Source organism: Mustelus asterias, chromosome 9, assembly GCF_964213995.1.
Source record: "Mustelus asterias chromosome 9, sMusAst1.hap1.1, whole genome shotgun sequence".
NCBI lineage: Eukaryota > Metazoa > Chordata > Chondrichthyes > Carcharhiniformes > Triakidae > Mustelus > Mustelus asterias.
In genome coordinates, this window is record NC_135809.1 from 34,263,991 (window position 1) to 34,285,947 (window position 21,957).

General features: G+C 43.2%; 1 protein-coding gene across 1 annotated transcript; it reads right to left on the reverse strand.

Annotated features, from left to right (window-relative positions):
* Positions 1 to 75: 75 nt before the first annotated feature.
* crebl2 (cAMP responsive element binding protein-like 2) lies at positions 76 to 9,739 on the reverse strand. The gene is made up of 4 exons (XM_078219934.1): positions 9,561 to 9,739; positions 5,826 to 6,023; positions 1,955 to 2,099; positions 76 to 774 (listed from the first exon to the last, which is right to left on the reverse strand). Coding segments are annotated over exons 1-4 (360 nt in total). The 5' UTR covers positions 9,576 to 9,739; the 3' UTR covers positions 76 to 772.
* Between the last annotated feature and the right edge of the window lie 12,218 nt (positions 9,740 to 21,957).

A 21,957-nucleotide genomic window follows, 5' to 3' on the forward strand; every position in this document is an offset into this window, starting at 1 on the left:
ATTTGCATTAAATGGTTTGAATTATCCATTTTGAATCAAGCAACATAGATAACAATAACTTTGTGTTTCATGAATTAAGAGTAAACTCTTGCAATTTTAAAATAAATATTTTAATATTTAACCTAATGAGAAAAAAAGGTCAAAGATTCCTGTTGAAAGCAAGTGTATATGAAAGTCGATGAAGTCATGCTCACACAAGCATGACACAATTCACACATCATTTGGCAGTTCAACAGGCAGCTAATGAAAATTAACGTTTGGTAGAAATTACTTCCCTTAAAGGCAACATGTTTTAAGACAGGACATTGGTGATTTGTATGAAAAATGGCATGTTTAAACATGGAATAGTTGGCCTCTAAAGGACAGTTGATTCTGTTGGCATCCCATCCCAGCAAAGCTCAGGACTCAATCCACTGTCTCTCTGCTTTCTCTCATGGATAAACCTGTTGAGGTGACAAGCTTTGTGGGGAGGAGCAGGGGCAGCAAACACATTCAGTGGTGTGGTAAGAGCTTTCAAGGCACAGTTTTTATTTTGTTTTATCATTTTTAATTTAAAAATAGCAAGTACCCCGCATTCAATTTACATTACTTACAGATATACAGCATAAAACACTATTCTACATTTGCTAAATAATGTAATATTTGGAACTTTGTCAAAGGATGCAGTCCATAATTATCTAGCTTCTTAGGTTAGTCTCCAGTATTTCACAATATAGTTTACACTAACAAGGATGAACTTTGTCGTGATCATTTCCAAGTAACAGTAGAGTTCTTCTGTAATAAAAAAGACAATTTAAATATTAATAGGTAAACAGTACAAATATCCAAGTTCAACGTCACCTTTACTCATTAGGAAATAGTGACACGGAAGAATGTCTACAATACATCAAAAATGAAGATCTCACAAACTAGCAGCACAAATTACTAGGGACCATGACTGAGAGAAGTGAAAACAACCTCAACAGCCAGTGAACATCTTTTATTTCATCAGTAATTTACTAATGCCAAGATATTCCTGTGCTTTTGTTTAGATTATATAGAAGGATTTTGAAATGGGTGATGGTGACGTAGGCTAGTTAAGCAGCCAGATTCTCCACAGAATCTTCAACACTGAAGTTTCACCAGATCTCCTCCAATTTGTTTGCTCCTAATCATAAGAGTATTTTGAAATACTCTTCCCCATCTATGAAAAGTTAACCAAATTGTTTAGAAACTGAACTGCTGTCCCAGTTCCACTCTTTCCTGTCAATGGTAGCTCGATACTCACAGGGGTTATGGATACAACTGAATTTTGTAGTGAAGAATCCCACTTGACATAACAGAAGAACGATTATTGATGAAGCAGCTGAAGATGATTAGGTTGAGGATAGTTCTCTAAGGAATTCCTGAAGTGATGCCTTGGGTGTAATGATTGGTCCTGGACAAACTCAATAATCTTCTTTGGCATCAGGGAGTATCTGTCCGATTCTCACGGACCTCAGTTTTGCACCTTGGTGTCACACGGAGTTAAATGTTATCTTGATGCTGACAACATCTACTCTCTCTCACTTCAGCAAGTACCATTTTCTGCATTAAGGCTGTGCTGAGGTCAGGAACTGAATAGTTATGGCAAAATCTGAACTGAGCACAGCAAACAGGTATGGGTGAAGTGGTATTGGTTGATAGCATCTTTCCTTCCTGCATGGCTCGGGGGAGCTGATACGGCAGCACTTGATGGATGGACATACGCTGCATAGACACACATTTCTGATAGTGCATCACTGCATGTTGTATTAGTGTCTCGACTTTGCATTCAAGTCCCTGGAATAAGACTTAGGGACTCAATCTTCTGACTCAGAGGCAGGAATGCTATCGCTGAGTCACAGCTGACATTTAATCTAATAAACTTGCAGCATCGCTAACATAACATGTTTATTAGGACATGATCCAAGCGATTAGTGCAATAAATACTTACAGGACAAATTGACACTTCCTTCAGTTCTTGTTTTTCCTGGTTTGTTCACAGTCTGCTGTGCTTTGTTCTGTTCGTCCCCTGTTAGTAGTGCTTTTATTTCTGATGGTATCTTCCCTTGATCCATTGCTGTACACCATTGCTTGTACTGCAAAATCAAGAGACACCATTGTAGGCTTTAAGCATAACCAGACAAAGAGTAAAGTTCTGCAAGTTTAATTTACAGCTCTCAAAAAAATCCAGATGCGGTATCTGTTGAAGTAGGTAGGAAGAGCAGGGGGGTCATACGAGAGAAATTCAGGGAGTTGGGTGCTAGGCTAAAAAGTAAGGCCTCCAGGGTAGCAATCTCTGGACTGCTCCCGGTGTCTAGTGCAAGTGAGGCTCGGAACAGGGAGATTCTACAGTTGAACGCGTGGCTAAAGGACTGGTGCAAGAGGGAGGGTTTTAAATTCATAGATAACTGGGAAATCTTCAAGTCAGGATGGCAACTGTACAGAAAGGATGGGTTACACCTTAACTGGAAGGGAGCAAATATCCTGGCTGGGAGTTTTGCTAGAGTGTTTCGGCAGGATTTAAACTAGTGTGGCAGGGGGGTGGGGAACAAAACAGTAGGTCAGTAAATACTGGGGCTGGGGTTGAGCTGGGGGCCAGGGCAAGGCTAGCTAAGAAGAGGAGCACTCTGGAGGAGGATGACCTGAGTGGGCCTGGAGGTCTGGAGTGCATCTGCTTCAATGCGAGGAGCATAACGGGTAAAACAGACGAACTTAGGGCCTTAATGCTTATGCGGAATTTGGATGTGGTTGCGGTGACGGAAACTTGGTTAAAAGGACAGGACTGGCAGCTGAATATTCCGGGGTATAAGTGTTTTAGGCGAGACAGAGGAGGTGCTAAAAAAGGTGGGGGAGTAGCGATATTAGTTAAGGAGCATATTACCGCGGTGCAGAGGGTAGACAACTTAAGAGGGGTCATGTACTGAGTCGCTGTGGGTGGAACTCAGAAACAGGAAGGGTGCAGTCACTATGCTGGGGGTGTACTACAGACCACCCAACAGCCCACGGGAAGTGGAGGAAAGGATATGTCAGGAGATTCTGGATAGGTGCAGAAAAAATAGGGTTGTTGTAGTGGGGGACTTTAATTTCCCTGGCACAGACTGGAAAGTGCTTAGAGCTGGGGGTCCGGACGGGGAGGAATTTGTAAAATGCGTACTGGAAGGTTCTTTGGAACAGTATGTAGATAGCCCGACTAGAGAGGGGACTATACTGGACCTAGTTCTGGGAAATGAGCCCGGTCAGGTCGTCAAAGTTTCGGTAGGGGAACATGTGGCAAATAGTGACCACAACTCTGTTAACTTTAGGATAGTAATGGACAAGGATGAGTGCTGTCCTACGGGCAGGGTGCTAAATTGGGGGAAGGCTAACTATAGCCGGATTAGGCAGGAATTGGTGGATGTTGATTGGGAGAGGATGTTCGAGGGTAAGTCCGCGTCTGGCATGTGGGAGTCTTTCAAGGAACTATTGATAAGGCTGCAGGATAGGCATGTGCCTGTAAAAAGGAAAGATAGGAAAGGTAGGATTCGAGAGCCGTGGATAACCAGGGAAATTGAGGATCTGATTAAAATGAAAAGGGAGGCGTACGTTAAGTCCAGGCAACTGAAAACAGATGGAGCTCTGGAGGAATACAGAGAGAGTAGGAAAGAACTCAAACGGGGAGTTTGAAGGGCAAAAAGAGGTCACGAAATGTTCTTGGCAGGCAGGATTAAGGAGAATCCTAAGGCATTCTATTCATACGTTAGGAACAAAAGAGTAGTCAGGGAGAAAATCGGACCTCTCAGGGACAAAGGAGGGGAATTATGCTTAGAACCCAAGGGAATAGGGGAGATCCTAAATGAATACTTTGCATCGGTATTCACAAAGGAGAGGGGCGTGCTAACTGGGAGTGTCTCGGAGGGAGGTGTTGACCCGTTAGAGAAAATCTCCATTACAAGAGAGGAAGTGTTAGGTTTTTTAGGGAACATTAAAACTGACAAAGCCCCAGGGCCTGATGGCATCTATCCTCGACTGCTCAGGGAGACGAGAGATGAAATTGCTGGGCCTCTGACGGAAATCTTTGTCGCTTCTTTGGACACGGGTGAGGTCCCTGAGGATTGGAGGATAGCGAATGTGGTCCCGTTGTTTAAGAAGGGTAGCAGGGATAACCCAGGAAATTATAGGCCAGTGAGCTTGACTTCCGTGGTAGGGAAGTTGTTGGAGAGGATTCCTAGAGACAGGATGTATGTGCATTTAGAACGGAACAATCTCATTAATGACAGACAGCATGGTTTTGTAAGAGGGAGGTCGTGCCTTACAAATTTGGTGGAGTTTTTTGAGGAAGTGACAAAAACGGTTGATGAAGGAAGGGCCGTGGATGTCGTCTATATGGATTTCAGTAAGGCATTTGACAAAGTCCCACATGGCAGGTTGGTTAAGAAGGTTAAGGCTCATGGGATACAAGGAGAAGTGGCTAGATGGGTGGAGAACTGGCTTGGCCATAGTGCCATGTGCTTACCCCAGTCCAACGCCGGCATCTCCACATCTTGGCCATAGGAGACAGAGGGTAGTGGTCGAAGGGTCTTTTTCCGGCTGGAGGTCTGTGACCAGTGGTGTTCCGCAGGGCTCTGTACTGGGGCCTCTGCTATTTGTGATATATATAAATGATTTGGAAGAAGGTGTAACTGGTGTAATCAGCAAGTTTGCGGATGACACGAAGATGGTTGGACTTGCGGACAGCGAAGAGCATTGTCGGGCAATACAGCAGGATATAGATAGGTTGGAAAATTGGGCGGAGAGGTGGCAGATGGAGTTTAATCCGGATAAATGCGAAGTGATGCATTTTGGAAGAAATAATGTAGGGAGGAGTTATACAATAAATGGCAGAGTCATCAGGAGTATAGAAACACAGAGGGACCTAGGTGTGCAAGTCCACAAATCCTTGAAGGTGGCAACACAGGTGGAGAAGGTGGTGAAGAAGGCATATGGTATGCTTGCCTTTATAGGACGGGGTATAGAGTATAAAAGCTGGAGTCTGATGATGCAGCTGTATAGAACGCTGGTTAGGCCACATTTGGAGTACTGCGTCCAGTTCTGGTCGCCGCACTACCAGAAGGACGTGGAGGCGTTAGAGAGAGTGCAGAGAAGGTTTACCAGATTGGGTAAACTGGGGTTGTTCTCCCTGGAAAGACGGAGAATGAGGGGAGACCTAATAGAGGTGTACAAGATTATGAAGGGTATAGATAGGGTGAACAGTGGGAAGCTTTTTCCCAGGTCGGAGGTGACGATCACGAGGGGTCACGGGCTCAAGGTGAGAGGGGCGAAGTATAACTCAGATATCAGAGGGACGTTTTTTACACAGAGGGTGGTGGGTGCCTGGAATGCGTTGCCAAGTAGGGTGGTGGAGGCAGGCACGCTGACATCGTTTAAGACTTACCTGGATAGTCACATGAGCAGCCTGGGAATGGAGGGATACAAACGATTGGTCTAGTTGGACCAAGGAGCGGCACAGGCTTGGAGGGCCGAAGGGCCTGTTTCCTGTGCTGTACTGTTCTTTGTTCTTTGAAGTCATTTGTAAGCACTGATACAGGAAGACATCAAGCCAGGCACCAAAATATTACATGTAAGGAAGAAGCCCAGTAGTGACAGTCTAAAACAGTCAGCAAAAATATACTTGAGGTTTTATCAATGTGACAAAACCTGAAGAAAATGTAGGAATTTTGAAGAATATATTTAAAGTCTAAAGTAAATTTATATACATGGCTTGGAGTAGCACACTGCAAAAAATATCTACAAAGTGCAAACTATGTTGCTTTATGTTTTGTGGTACAACCAACATTTTGACATACCATCTCTAGCTCTTCTCTCAGAGCACAGATGGCTCTCTCTCTTCTAGATACAAGCTCTTCCAAGTACTGATAGCGCAGCTTCTTTCTTGCTCTACATTCTCTGGCACTCTGGCGACTTCTCTCAAGCTTTGCCTTTAAATCAATTTTAGCTGGTTTACGGCCTCGCTTTCCAGGTTTCTTCACTTTACCTCCCACCACCTGAGAGAGGAAAAGAAGCATGTTTTACACATTCTGCAGCCCAACAAATTCTCCTCATTAAACATTATGACATTTCCATCTATTGGGAACCAAGCAGAACATTCACTCGCTTTTCAGAAAATCTATGACCCCCCACCCATGAAAGCTTTGAAAATCATAACTTTCATCTATTTAAGGCAACTAGCTTAGAGTACCAACATGATATTTCTGAACATTACTTTGTCTGCTCACATTGATATCTTCCACAAGTTTTATTCCCATTTGCTCTATCTGCAACTCATATTTTCTTGGTATCTATGTGTTACTTTTTACAGTTCTCATGGTCCTGGGTCTGAATGGTATTTTACGGATATGTGGTGAAATTGCTTGCAAACTCAAAATATATAACAAAAGGGAAAATACACAACCCATTAAAGTGAGTAGAAACATAAATTCAGTAAGAAGGATCTAACATGGTAGTCATTACAGAAATTTGGCTACAGCCTTGAGCACTGTGAGCTAAATATTCCAAGGTAGGATCTTTAGAAAGGACAGGAAAATTGGAAGAGAGAATAGCATTTACCGTGATCGGCCACTTCTTGACAAAAAGGATTATATGGTAATTATGTTTGTTGGCTGCATGCAATTGATTGTCAGTTTCCTACATTACAGCAATGACCAAACTTCAATAGCCATAAAGTGCTTTGAAATATTTGATGGTTGTGAAAACGCTCTTTAAATTTATATTTTATTTGGACTGATATTGCCTTTGACACTTGTTGTTGACCATGATTGCTTACAACAGAAGTGGAGCGTTTACCCGTCAGCAAAGGTACATCGCACTTTTTGGCTATGGCTAATCTCCATTGAGAATGACCATTTTAATAAATTCAAACTTCCAGTTAATAGATGAAAGAAAATCATGTTTTCAAACTTTTATTTGAAAAATACTACTCACTTAGCAATTTATTCCTACAAACAATTCAGTCCAATTTACTGCGTTCAATTATGTTCTTACCCTAACAAAGTTTGCCTTGCATAAATTTAAAACCCTGGTTTCTTGACTTTCATTTCTGGCTCTAACCTAGCATTAAAATGATATTATTGTTAATACTGCATAGATCAAATTGCTAACTGGTTACTCATCACTAAATCTATTTACGACTTGTTCTCTTGTTGGTTCTAAAACATATTGTTCTAGAAAACAATTCCAAATACATTTCAGAAATCAGTAAATTGACTATTTGAGCTGTTCGGCTTCTCCCAGTCAATGTGAAAATTCAAATTTCTCTTCATAAGTTCCACAGGCTTCCCTGTTCTTCATATTTATACATTGTCCACTATATCATACTATTAAGAGGTCTGTAGACAACTATTGTCACATCATTTGATGGTCATTAACAATCCATAGTGTTTTCACTGTCTGATCACTCTTTTTACTGTAGTAAAATTGCAATTTTAATCAAAACTGTTGGTCCCCCTTTTCCAATTTTCCCATCCTTCCTAAAGGTTCAATGACCTGGAATATTTAGCTCTCAGTGTAACAGTTACAAAATCCATATGATTGTTGTGTTTTGGATTGGCGTCTTTAAGGTAAAACTAAGGTCATGTGATCAGTTCTGAAGTCTGCCCGATAACAGGCCTGGATCAGTTAAAAATCAGAAGGAAGCCCAGATTGTATCACTGGGGCGTAGGTATAGAATGTTCACGGTTTAGGGACAATGACAGCAATCTGAGTTCACAAGGATAGAGTCCTGGGTCTCAAGTCCAAGGTGTTAAGAGTTAATAGTTGTGCTGTACACCATTCTAAGATGAAAGAGAGTTGGGGTCAAGAATTAATCAATCAGTATTTTTACCTGAATGAAATGTGTGTTTCACTTTGCCATAGGGGAGAGGGCAAACAAAGCCATTTTTGAGATCAGGTTACAGGCTTCTCTACGAATCAATAACTATCACAGAGAGCAGACTTATGTGGTCAGCAGAGAGAAGAGGCTTCTTGGCTTTGCAAACCACCACAGCCAGATGCAGGTGTGAAATGATCGCTAGTCAAAGAGATGCATCCTGCAACCTTCTGAGGATTCTGGGAGAATCACCCTGGCATGGCCAGAGGAAAATAATCAGGCAGCGGAATTAGGAAATTTTCTGAATACTAAGGGAAGCACTAGGAGATAGTCACTTGAAGTTATTACTCAGCAAACAGGGGAAATGCAAACCCAATGGAAGATAGGATCAACAGTGGACTGTAATTCCATGGAGTGTGTTAAGTATAAAAGGGAACGTTTCTCTCTGTATTTTAAAGAAAAAGTTGCCTTCACAAACAAACTAGGGTTTCATTAAGAAGTGTTTTTAGTCATTTGTTAGAGCAAAATTTTAAAATGTGGAATCTTGTCATGACATTCTTTGGCTACTGACTGAAAGTTCCAATTTTGTTATTAAAAGTTACTGGTCTCTACAGAGATCATAACATCAGGCTGTAGCCAAATCTCAGTAATGATTACTACTAATATATCATATCCTTGACTAATATATATACCCTTTTTTATTGAATTTATATCTCATAATCTTCCCACTTCTTGGGTATATTTTCCCTGGTTTGTACATTTTGGGACCGTCACACTATTACACAGCAAAGTGGTTAGCACTGCTATCAGGGACCCAAGTTTGATTCAGGTCTAGAGTGACTATCTGTGTGAAGTTTGCATGTTCTCCTTGTATCTGTGAGGATTTCCTCTGGGTACTCTGGTCCAAAGATATGTAGATTAGGTGGATTGGCCATGGTAAATGTGCAGGGTTACAGGGATCAGCCTGGGTAAGATGCTCTTTCAGAGAGTCCATGCAGACTCAATGAGCCAAATAGTTTTCTCCTGCAAAGTGGGGATTCTATACATCAACTATTTTGGTCGTAATTTCACCAGATATTCTTAAAATCCCATTTAGACTTGATTTCAATTTTACCTAAATATACTAATACTCATAGCAAAAACTTTAAAAATCCAGACTCATTCAAGTTATTCATTAGAGGTTACAATATAATGCTACAAACTTTAAACATAATCTGCATCTACTTTACTAATTATAACTGTTAATAGTTATTGTAATATCAATGGAGGTTTAGGTATTTGCTTAAAAGATGCAAGAAGGATGAGGCGGACAGAAAGCTGAATAATTTACAATGTAAGAAGTCTCACAACACCAGGTTAAAGTCCAACAGGTTTATTTGGTAGCACAAGCCACTAGCTTTCGGAGCGCTGCCCTTTCATCAGGTGAGAGGGAGTTCTGTTCACAAACAGGGCATATATAGACACAAACTCACAAACAGGGCACAAACTTTGTGTCTATATATGCCCTGTTTGTGAACAGAACTCCCACTCACCTGATGAAGAGGCAGTGCTCCGAAAGCTTGTGCTACCAAATAAACCTGTTGGACTTTAACCTGGTGTTGTGAGACTGCTTACTGTGTTTACCCCAGTCCAACGCCGGCATCTCCACATCATAATTTACAATGCCCAGGACCGAGCAGCAACCTGTTGATATCCGGGCTCCGAGCCGCGCACTCACCTTACTGTCATCCATACTGGGCCGCCCAGGCGCCGCTCCCTCTCTCAGCGGCAGCAGGCGACGCCCCGGCTCCAGGCGGCAGCAGGCGAGGCTAGGCTGGGCTCTGGCTCCAGGCCCCGGTCGGTCAGCGGTAGTCGGTAAGGTCCCGGTCCCGGTCGGTCAGCGGCAATAGGCGAGGCCCCGGTCGGTCAGCAACAGTAGGCAAGGCCCCGGCTCCAGGCCTTATCCTGAACACTCGGAGCCACAGGAAGAAAACAAACACTGTTCCCAATGCGCATGCGGAGCTGCCATCGCCCTGAGACGGGGTAACGTCATCACTCGTCGCCCACTCCAGGCCCTGGTGGACGTCATCTCTGTGCGATCCATGTTGTCTGGTACATATAGACCATATCAAGTTACAATGGGCGACCTCCTAAAGATTATTAGTGAACCACATGGGTTTTTTAAGCAATGATAGTTTCATGGTTACTATTACTGAGACTAGCTATCAATTGCAGATTTTTTAAAAATCGATTTAAATTCCATCAGCTGCCGTGGTGGGATTCAAACTCTTGTCCCCAGCGCATTAATTACCATGAAGTTTTTGTCCAGTGACGCTACCTCTATCATGTTCTGCCCTCTACACTCATAGGTGCTGAGTCACGCTGGGGTACAGGGTCATGGCAACCCTCTAATAACCTGCTATAGTGGCTGGACCTGGTTTGACAAACCTGTTGGATTTTTTAGAGGAGGTAACTAGCAAAATAGATAAGGGAGAACCAGTAGATGTGGTGTATTTTACAGGACAGCTATGTAGAAGTCTCCTCTTGGTACTGCTTTTATTTATTTATTAGTCACAAGTGAGGCTTACGTTAACACTGCAATGAAGTTACTGGGAAATCCCCCTTGTCATTACACTATGGCGCTTGTTCGGGTCAATGCACCTAATCAGCATATCTTTCAGACTGTGGGGGAAATCGGAGCACCCGGAGAAACCCACGCAGACACGGAGAGAATGTGCAAACTCCACACAGCCAGTGACCCAAGCCGGGAATCCGGGTCCCTGGCACTATAAGGCAGCTGTGCTAATCACTGTGACCATGCCGCCCCTTGTCTTTTTGTCATTGGGCAAAGCTGAGAACTAAGTGTATAGCATATAAAAAGTTTATTTATTTGTGACAGAAGTAGCCTTACGTTAAAACTGCGATGAAGTTACTGTGAAAATCCCCTAGTCGCCATATTTAGGGAGATGACCATGCTGCAGGTTAAGAAAATGCAGGCTGAGAGGGAATGAGTGACCTCCAGGCAGTTTAAGCGGACCAGACAGCACAGAATCTTGTGAGTCCATCTCACTCACTAACAAATAGACAACTAGATAAATGTAGGCCCATGACAAGTAGAAACAGGATAATTTGTAATGGGCAATAAGGAAAAAGCACAGAAACTAAACAAGTACAAAAAAGCCACAATAATGAAAAACCAAGAGACTGGAGAGAATGAGGTGCTGAAAGAAATTAGTATTAGTAAAAAAATAGTACGGGATAAATTAATGGGACTGAAAGATGATAAATCCCCTGGACTTGATGATCTACATCCCAGCAAGTTGAAAGAGTTGGCTATAAAGATCATGAATTTGGTGTTGATCTTCCAAAATTCTACAGATTTTGTAATTGTTCCTGCAGATTGGAAAGTAGCAAATGTAACCCCATTATTTAAGAAAGGTGGTGAGGGAGGGGGAAATAGGGAACTACAGACCTGTTAGCCTGACATCAGTAGTGGGGAAAATGCCAGAATCTATTATAAAGGATATGATAACTGGACACTTAGTAAATAATTGGTAGGATGGAGCAGAGTAGACATGGATTTATGAAAGAGAATTATGTTCAACAAACCTGTTGGGAGTTTTTTGAGGAGGTAACTAGCAGAATAGGTAAGGGAGAATCAGTGAATGTGGTTACAAGGTGAGCAAAGCTGGGAACTAAATATTCAGGGGCATGTGACCTTTTGTAAGGACAGGCAGGGAGGAAAGGGTGGTGGTGGAGTAGCTTTGTTAGTACGAGATGAAATAAATATGATTGCAAGAATTAATCTTGGATGGGAAGATATGGGTGGAGGTAAGATATTACAAGAGGAAGAAGTCGGTGGTGGGAGTTGATTATAGGTCCCCTAACAGTAGCTATAATGTAGGATGGATAATAGATCAGGAGATAATGAGGGCATGTAAAAAACGCAATATATTAATAATGGGTGACTTTAATCTTCATGTGGATTGGGAAAATCAAATTGGCAGAGCTAGCCATGAGTAAGAATTCAGGACAGTTAAGTATAATAAGTATTCGGGACAGTTTCCTAGAACAATATGTTGTGGATCCAATCAGGGATCAGACTATTTTGGATCTGGTAATGTGTAATGAGGCAGGTTTAATAATCTCAGAGTAAAGGATCCTCTAGGAAACAGTGACCATATCATGGTAGAATTTAGCATCCAGTATGAGAGTGAGAAACTTGGGTCAGAAATAACTATGCTAAACTTAAATCAGGGTTACTACAAAGGAATGAGGGCAGAGTTGTCTGGAGTGGACTGGGAAAGGAGTTTAACAGATATGACAGTTGATCAGCAATGGCAGACATTTGTGAAAATAGTTCATTACTCACAATAAAAATATATCCCGCTAAGGAAGAAGGACTCTAGGAAGTTCAAGGTGAGGGGGGAAAGGTTCAGTGGAGATATGCGGGGGAAGAGGGTGGTGGGGGCTTGGAATGCACTGCCATGAGGTGGTTGACATGATGTGGAGATGCCGGCGTTGGACTGGGGTAAACACAGTAAGAAGTTTAACAACACCAGGTTAAAGTCCAACAGGTTTATTTGGTAGCAAAAGCCACAAGCTTTCGGAGCCTTAAGCTCCTTCTTCAGGTGAGTGGGAATTCTGTTCACAAACAGGGCATATAAAGACACAAACTCAATTTACAGAATAATGGTTGGAATGCGAATCCTTACAACTAATCAAGTCTTAAAGGTACAAACAATGTGAGTGGAGAGAGCGTTAAGACAGGTTAAAGAGATGTGAATTGTCTCCAGACAGGACAGCCAGTGAGATTCTGCAAGTCCAGGCAAGCTGTGGGGGTTACAGATAGTGTGACATGAACCCAATATCCCGGTTGAGGCTGTCCTCATGTGTGCGGAACTTGGCTATCAGTTTCTGCTCAGCGACTCTGCGCCGTCATGTGTCGTGAAGGCCGCCTTGGAGAACGCTTACCCGAATATCAGAGGCCGAATGCCCGTGACCGCTGAAGTGCTCCCCAACAGGAAGAGAACAGTCTTGCCTGGTGATTGTCGAGTGGTGTTCATTCATCCGTTGTCGTAGCGTCTGCATGGTTTCCCCAATGTACCATGCCTCGGGACATCCTTTCCTGCAGCGTATCAGGTAGACAACGTTGGCCGAGTTGCAAGAGTATGTACCGTGTACCTGGTGGATGGTGTTCTCACGTGAGATGATGGCATCTGTGTCGATGATCTGGCACAGTCACGGGCATTCGGCCTCTGATATTCGGGTAAGCGTTCTCCAAGGCAGCCTTCACGACACACAACGGCGCAGAGTCGCTGACCAGAAACTGATAGCCAAGTTCTGCACACACGAGGACAGCCTCAACTGGGATATTGGGTTCATGTCACACTATCTGTAACCCGCACAGCTTGCCTGGACTTGCAGAATCTCACTGGCTGTCCTGTCTGGAGACAATACACATCTCTTTAACCTGTCTTAATGCTCTCTCCACTCACATTGTTTGTACCTTTAAGACTTGATTAGTTGTAAGGATTCGCATTCCAACCATTATTCTGTAAATTGAGTTTGTGTCTTTATATGCCCTGTTTGTGAACAGAATTCCCACTCACTTGAAGAAGGAACTTAAGGCTCCGAAAGCTTGTGGCTTTTGCTACCAAATAAACCTGTTGGACTTTAACCTGGTGTTGTTAAACTTCTTACTGAGGTGGTTGAAGCAGTGACATTTAAGACTTATCTGGATAGACACATGAACAGGTGGGGAATAGGGGGATACAGGTGGTTGGTCTAGATAGGACAATGTGATCGGTGTGGGCTTGGTGTTCTTTTGCTGTATTGTTCTTTGAAGGGGATAAACCAGCCATGGTTAACCAAGGAAGTTAAGGATAGTATTAAACTGAAAAAAAAAATACGATGTGAGGGTAAACTGGCAAGTAATATAAAAATGGATATTAAGAACTTCTTTAAATGTATGAAAAGGAAGAGGCCAAAGTGAAAATAGGCCCCTTAGAGAATGAAACTGGGAAGATAATAATTGGGAACCAGGAAATGGCAGAGGAGTTAAATAGATACTTTGTGACAGTCTTCACGGTGGAAGATACAAAAAGCATTCCAAAAATACTAAATTAAGGGGCAAAAGATGGTGGAGGAAATAAATACAATAACTATAACTAGAGGAAAAGTACTATGGAAACTAATGGGGCTAAAGGCTGATATGTCCCCTGGACCTGATGGATTGCATCCTAGGGTATCAAAGGAAGTAGTTACAGAGATTCACTGGTAGTAATCTTCCAAGAATCCTTACATTTTCAAAAAGTCACTGAGGATTGAAAAACAGCCAAAAAAGGGAGGGAGATGAAAAGCAAGTAACTATAGACCAGTTGGCTTGACATCTGTTATTGGGAAAGTTAGCATCCATTATAAAGGATGTAATAGCAGAGCATTTAGAAATTCATGATATAATCAAGCAGAGTCAGCATGGTTTCATGAAGGGAAATCATGCCTGACAAATTTATTAGAAATCTTTGAGGTGATAATGAGCAGGATAAATAATGGGGAACTAGTGGATGTAATATACTTCGATATCCAAAAAGTGTTCAATAATGTACCGCACAAAAAGCGACCTAATAAGATACGAACCTGTGGTGTTAGGGGTAATATATTGGATAGAGGGTTGGCTAACCTATAAAAGAAAATTGGGATAAGAGAGGCATTTTCAAGATGGCACCCTGTAACAAGGGGAATGCCACAGGGATCACTGCTGGGGCCACAATTATTTACAATATATATTAGTGACTTAGACAAGGATTATTGCCAAGTTTGCAGATGACACAAAGATAGGTGGGAAGGCAAGTGGTGAGGTTGACACAGAGTTTACAGAGGGATATAGACAGGTTAGTGAGTGGGCAAAAACTTGGCAGATGGAATATAATGTATGGAAATGTGGTGTTATGCACTTTGGTAGAAAGAATAAAGGAGCTGAATATTATTTAAATGGAGAAAGACTGCAGAAAGCTGCAGCACAGAGGGATTTTGGGGTCCTTGTGCATAAATCATTAAAAGCTGGAATGCAAGTTCAGCAGGTAATAGGGAAGACAAATGGAATGTTGGCCTTTATTTCAAAGAGAATGGAGTATAAAAATAGGGAAGTCTTGCTAAAACTATTCAAGGCACTGGTCAGACCACACCTGGAATACTGTGAACAATTTTGATCCCCTTATCCAAGGAAAGATAGACTGGCATTGGAAGCAGCTCAGAAAAGGTTCACTAGGCTGATCCTGGGTCTGGAGGGATTTTCTTATGAGAAGAGGCTGAGTAGTTTGGGCCTGTGTTCATTGGAGTTTAGAAGAATGAGAGTTGACCTTATTGAGACATATCGGACTCTCAGGTGGCTTGGCAGGGTAGATACTGAAAGTTAGTTTCCCCTTGTAGGAAAGTCTAGAACTAGAGGGCATAATCTCAGAGTAAGGGGGTCAACCCATTTAAGACAGAGATGAGGAATTTCTTCATAGGATAGTGAATTTGTGGAATTCTTTAACAAAGGGCACCAAAAGCTGGGTCGTTAAGTGTGGTTAAGGCTAAGATTTTTAATCTGTAAAGGAATCAAGGGTTATGGAGATAAAGCGGGAAAGTAGAGTTGAGACTTATCATATTAGATCAGTCATGATCTCATTGAATGGCAGAGCAGACTCAATGGGCCAAAATAGTCTATTTCTGCTCCTACATCTAATGGTCTTACGGTATATTTGGTTTTTCGGAAGGCTTTTGATAACATTTCAACAAGAGGTTAGTAAACAAAATTAGGGCACATGGGATTGGGGATAATAAAGTAAATAAGGGGAGGCATTGGCATAGTGATATTGTCATGAGACTAGTAATCTAGAGACCCAGGATAATGCCAGGTTCAAATCCCATCACGGAATTCAATAAAAATCTGGAATTAAAGACAAAGGTGACCATGAAACCATTGTTGAATGTTGTATAAACCTATCAGGTTCACTAATGTCCTTTAGGGAAGGAAATCTACCATCCTTCCCTGGTCTGGCCGACTTATAACTTCAGATCCATAGCACTGTGGTTGACTCTTGAAACATCCTCTGAAATGGCCTAGCAATAACAGTTCAAGGGCAATTAGGGATGGGCAATAAATGCTGGCCCAGCCAGTGATGCCCACATCCCGTGAATGATATTTAAAAGTGGCATGGATTAAGAATTTGTTAAAGGACAGAAAACAGAGCAGGAATAAATGACTAGTGGGGTACCGCAAGGATTACTATTTGGTGCTAAGTTATTCACTATCTATATCAATGATTTGGATGTGCGGACCAAATGTATTAATTCAAGTTCACTGATGACACAAAACCAGGTGGTGCTGTGAGGATTTAGACAGGATAAGTGAGTGAATAAGAACATGCAGATGGCATATCATGTGGAAAAATGTGAAGTTATCCACTTTGGTAGGAAAAACAGAAATGCAATATTTTTTAAATTGGGAAGTATATCCAAAGGGACCTGGATGTCCTTGTTCTTAAGTCATTGAAAGTTAACTAGAAAGTGCAGCAAGAAAATAGGAAGGCAAAAGATATGTTGGCCTTTATTGCAAGAGGATTTGAGTACAGGATGTTTCTTCAGAAGGAACTCTTCAAAATGCAGCTAATGAAAATACAACAAAACTTACTCCAACTTATAAATCAAAGAAAGGGTTTAATAAAGAAACATCATTACTCCAAATTTGGGGCCTCACCCTGGACCACTCCAAGCCCCACACAATTCTACATAGTTCCTTATTTATAGTGAATCAGCTGCTCAGCTGACTATTACATCGCTCTGTAATTGGTTCCATTCTTTACTGGGTCAGCTGATCCTTACATCTTGTTCCCATTGGTCACATTACATCCAATCAAAGTTGTCACCGGTTACATTCTAACAGGAGTAAAGATACCTTGCTGCAATTGTACAGAGCCTTGGAGAGATAACATCTGGAGTTTTGAGTTTTGTGTTTTGGACTTCTTATCTAAGGAAGAATTTACATGCCATAGAGGAAGTGCAATTGAAGTTCACTTGACTGATTCCTGGGATAACAGAATTGTCTTGTGACGAGATTGAGGAGGCTGGGTCTGTATTCTCTAGAGTATAGAAAGATGAGAGGAATTCTCGTTGAAACATACAAAACTCTTACACAGCTCAGCAGGGTAGACGCAGGATGGATGTCTCTCTAGGCTGGGGGGACGTAGAACCAGAGGGGACAGTCTCAGAATAAGGGGCAGGTGATTTAGGACTGAGATGAGGAGGAATGTCTTCACTCAGAGGGTGGTAAATCTTGGAAATTCTCTATCCCAGAGGAGTATAGATGCTTAGTCATTGAGTATGCTCAAGATAGAGATCAATAGATTTCCACACACCAAAGAGATCATGGATTATGGGGATAGCGCAGGAAGGTGGCATTGAGGGAGAAGATCAGCCATGATCAGGAGCAGGCTCCAGGAGCCAAATGGTCTCTTCTCCTATTTCCTATGTTCTGAAGGTGAGGCTGTGTGCAATGAGCAGGAGTGGCGGTGGCAGGAGGAGGCCCAACGAGGTAAGAGTGATGGTGAGATTGGGATGGGACTAGAGAGGCGCGATTGGTAGAGCTAAGAGCCTGACACTGATGACACCTAGGACTCTCCCAATTAACTTATGTCTGTTTGCACATTTTTTGCCCTCAGCCATTTTGTGCACATTGAGCCAACTGCTCAGATCTTTGAAGAATCATAGAATCCTACAGTGCAGAAGGAGACCATTTGGCCCATCTAGCTTGCACCCACAACAATCCCACCCAGGCCCTAACCCCATAACCCCAGTATTTACCCTGCTAGTTCCCCTGACACTAAGAGGCAATTTAGCATAGCCAATCAACCTAACCAGCACATCTTTGGACTGTTGGGGGAAACCAGAGCACCCAGAGGAAACCCATGCAGACATGTGGAGAATGTGCAAACTCCTCGTAGACAGTGACCTGAGGCCGGAATTGAACCTAGGACCCTGGCACTATGAGGCAGCAGTGCCACCCCATGGGGGAAGATTCTGCAACTGCTGCTTTCACCCTGCAAGAAGTTGATCAACTCACAAATTTCAGAACACCATGATCTCCCAATGCTATCTCAGCCATTTGTGACAAATTGGATATCAGTTACCTGATTCCACAATCAAACTCATAGAGCCCGATTTTACCATTTTCGGGCGCGAAAACTTGGTAAAGTCGGGCGTGAGGCGAGTAGCGCAATCCGCGCCCACCTCTGCGCCGGTTTCCCCTTTACCAAGGCCCAAAACTGGCCACGATCAGGACCGTGCCGATGGCGCATTTAAATTGACTTAATGGGCTGCACATCCAACCTTACCGGCACTTCTCCCTTCGCCACCGTATTCGCCCATCCAGAATCGGCGCAAAACAGACATGCTCTACAAAAGTCCAATTCGGGCGCTCCAGTTAGTGCCGAGCTCTCTAACAGCTCTCTGCTTGAGATCGTCGGGGGAAGGGGGGGGTCCGCTGCCACTCTGCCTGTGGTCTGTGAGGGGGAAGGGGGGTCCACTGCCACTCTGCCTGAGAACAGTGGGAGGGAAGGGGGGGTCTGCTACCACTCTGCCTGAGATTGGTGGGGGGGAGGGGCCGTGATCAGTCTGGGTGGCGGGGGGTTGGGGGGATAAGGGGGTCAGTAATGTTGTGGGGGTGGGACAATATCTGTAGGAGCCAGGGGGAGACTTTATCCGGCCCCGGAGCAATGTGGTAGGGGAGCCGCATTCTATCATATTCTTTTCTGCGCATGTGCAGTTGGAGGCACCGATCGGAGTGGCAGGACTTTGGGCACGTTAAGCCCCACCCACAGGCTTGTGCAGCACAATTTGGAATTGCTGATATTTTTTCAGGCAGAATGTGTATGGGGCACCTGAGAACGGTCTAAAAGTCGGATATGAAACACTCCCAGTTTCAAGTCCACCCAGTACTTGGAATTAAAATGATAAAATAGGGCCCATAGGGTCCAGGCCCAACCCTGTGCAGAAATTGCCAGCTTTGGATCAAATTCAACATGACCTCACTCACCTTCAAGATCTTCTCAATCTCAGTGTTCCCCAAGACTGCCCTACTTAAAAATTAAAAGACAGTGCATACTTAGAGAGGATAGAGAGGCTTCAGAATTGGGACCATAAGCGCTGGCTAAAATCGTACATTGGAAGTAAGCATGAAGTGCACTACACCACCTGTTCTAAAAGTTTTCAATACGCCATGATGGGCTGAGTGATGTGAAATAATGCACTGCAGGACAACACAAGGCATGAGTAAGGATGATTGCTAGTCAAAGGCAAGGAATCAAAGCTCTTTGCCCCACCAAAGATTTTTCAGGGGCAGAAAAGGTGTTGCTCATTGAAGTGGCAATTGCTTCATAAAGTAAACCATGATAACTCAAATTGCACCATGGACTGTTCCTTGAAATCAGAACTACAACTATACTCTAATTCGTCCCTTGCTAAAAAAACTATGTGGACGTAGAATAGCAGAGCAAATTGTCACAAACAATCTTAGTAAGTTGAGGGTATCAGGATTTGTATCTGAACTGAAAGGTTCTGTCTTTACCACCATGTCCCTCTCTGTTTCAGTTGCAATGGAGACCTCTAAGAAATGAATTAGGAAGATGTACTCTATTTGCGTACAGTACGAACTAAATTTTCAAAGATGAATGTGTGTCCAAACTGTTATATTTTTCTGAACCAAGGCTCCTTAGCACTTTCCAAACCCATGACCACTACCTTCTAGAAAGACAAGGGAGCAGATACCTGGGAACACCATTAGTTGGAAGTTCCCCTCTGAACCACTCACTGTCCTGACTTGGAACTCTATTGCCAATCCTTCACTGTCACTGGGTCAAAATCCTGGAACTTCATCTCCAACAGCATTGTGGATGTACCTACACCATAGGGACTGCAGCAGTTCAAAAAGGGAGCTCACTACCACCTTCTCAAAGGCAATTCGGATGGGAAATAAATTCTGGCCTAGCCAGCAATGCCCAGATCCCATGAATGAAAAAATAGTAATGCAACATCAATTTGAATCTGATGTGACAAGTGTAGCTCAAATTCTGATAGAAAGAAGCTTAAGCAAGGAGTAAGAAGGGCTAAAAGGGGTTACGAAAAAGCATTGGCCAGCAGGATTAAGGAAAATCCTAAGCTTTTTATACATATATAAAGAGCAAGAGGGTAGCCAGGGAGAGAGTTGGCCCACTCAAGGACAAGGGAGGGAATCTATGTATGGAGCCAGAGGAAATGGGCGAGGTACTAAATGAATACTTTGCGTCAGTATTCACCAAAGAGAAGGACTTGGTGGATGATGAATCTGGGAAAGGATGTGTAGATAGTTTGAGTCATGTAGAGATCAAAAAGGAGATATTGGGGTTCTTGAGAAACATTAAGGTAGACAAGTCCCCAGGGCCTGATGGAATATACCCCAGAATACTGAGAGAGGCAAGGGAGGAAATTGCTGGGGCCTTGAGAGCAATCTTTGTATCCTCACTGGCTACAGGGGAGGTCCCAGAGGATTGGAGAATAGCCAATGTTGTTTCTCTGTTTAAGAAGGGTAGCAAGGATAATCCAGATAATTACAGGCCGGTGAGCCTTACATCAGTGGTAGGGAAATTATTAGAGAGGATTCTTTGAGACAGGATTTATTCCCACTTGGAAATAAGTAGACATATTAGTGAGAGGCAACATGGTTTTGTGAAGGGGAGGTCGTGTCTCACTAACTTGATCGAGTTTTTTGAGGCAGTGACGAAGATGATTGATGAGGGTAGGGCAGTGGATGTTGTCTACATGGACTTCAGTAAGGCCTTTGACAAGGTCCCTCATGGCAGACTGGTGCAGAAGGTAAAGTCGGATGGGATCAGAGGTGAGCTGGCAAGGTGGATACAGAACTGGCTCATTCAAAGAAGACAGAGGGTAGCAGTGGAAGGGTGCGTTTCTGAATGGAGGGCTGTAACAAGTGGCATTCCTCAGGGATCAGTGCTGGGACCTTTGCTGTTTGCAATATATATAAATGATTTGGAGGAAAATATAACTGGTTTGATTAGTAAGTTTGCAGATGACACAAAGGTTGGTGGATTTGTGGATAGCGATGAGGATCATCAGAGGATACAGCAGGATATAGGTCGGTTGGAGACTTGGGCGGAGAGATGGCAGATGAAGTTTAATCCGGACAAATGTGAGGTAATGTCTTTTTGAAGGTCTAATACAGATAGGAAATATACAGCAAATGGCAGAACCTTTAAGAGTAATGATAGGCAAAGGTATCATAGAATCAATCATAGAAACTCTACAGTGCAGAAGGAAGCCATTCGGCCCATCGAGTTTGCACCGACCACAATCCCACCCAGGTCCTACCCCCATATCCCTACATATTTTACCCATTAATCCCTTTAACCTACACATCTCAGGACACTAAGGGGCAATTTTAGCATGGCCAATCGACCTAACCCGCACATCTTTGGACTATGGGAGGAAACCGGAGCACCCGGAGGAAACCCACGCAGACAAGAGGAGAATGTGCAAACTCCACACAGACAGTGACCCAAGCCGGGAATCGAACCCAGGTCCCTGGAGCTGTACAGGTACACAGGTCACTGAAAGTGGCAACGCAGGTGGAGAAGGTAGTCAAGAAGACATACGGCATGCTTGCCTTCATCGGCCGGGGCATTGAGTTTAAAAATTGGCAAGTCATGTTGCAGCTTTATAGAACCTTAGTTAGGCTGCACTTGGAATATAGTGTTCAATTCTGGTCGCCACACTACCAGAAGGATGTGGAGGCTTTGGAGAGGGTACAGAAAAGATTTACCAGGATGTTGCCTGGTATTGAGGGCATTAGCTATGATGAGAGGTTGGAAAAACTTAGTTTGTTCTCACTGGAATGACGGAGGTTGAGGGGCGACCTGATAGAAGTCTACAAGATTATGAGAGGCATGGACAGAGTGGATAGTCAGAAGCTTTTTCCCAGGGTGGAAGAGTCAATTACTAGGAAGCATAGGTTTAAAGTGCATGGGGCAAGGTTTAAAGGAGATGTACAAGGCAGATTTTTTACACAGACGGTGGTGGGTGCCTGGAACTCGTTGCCGGGG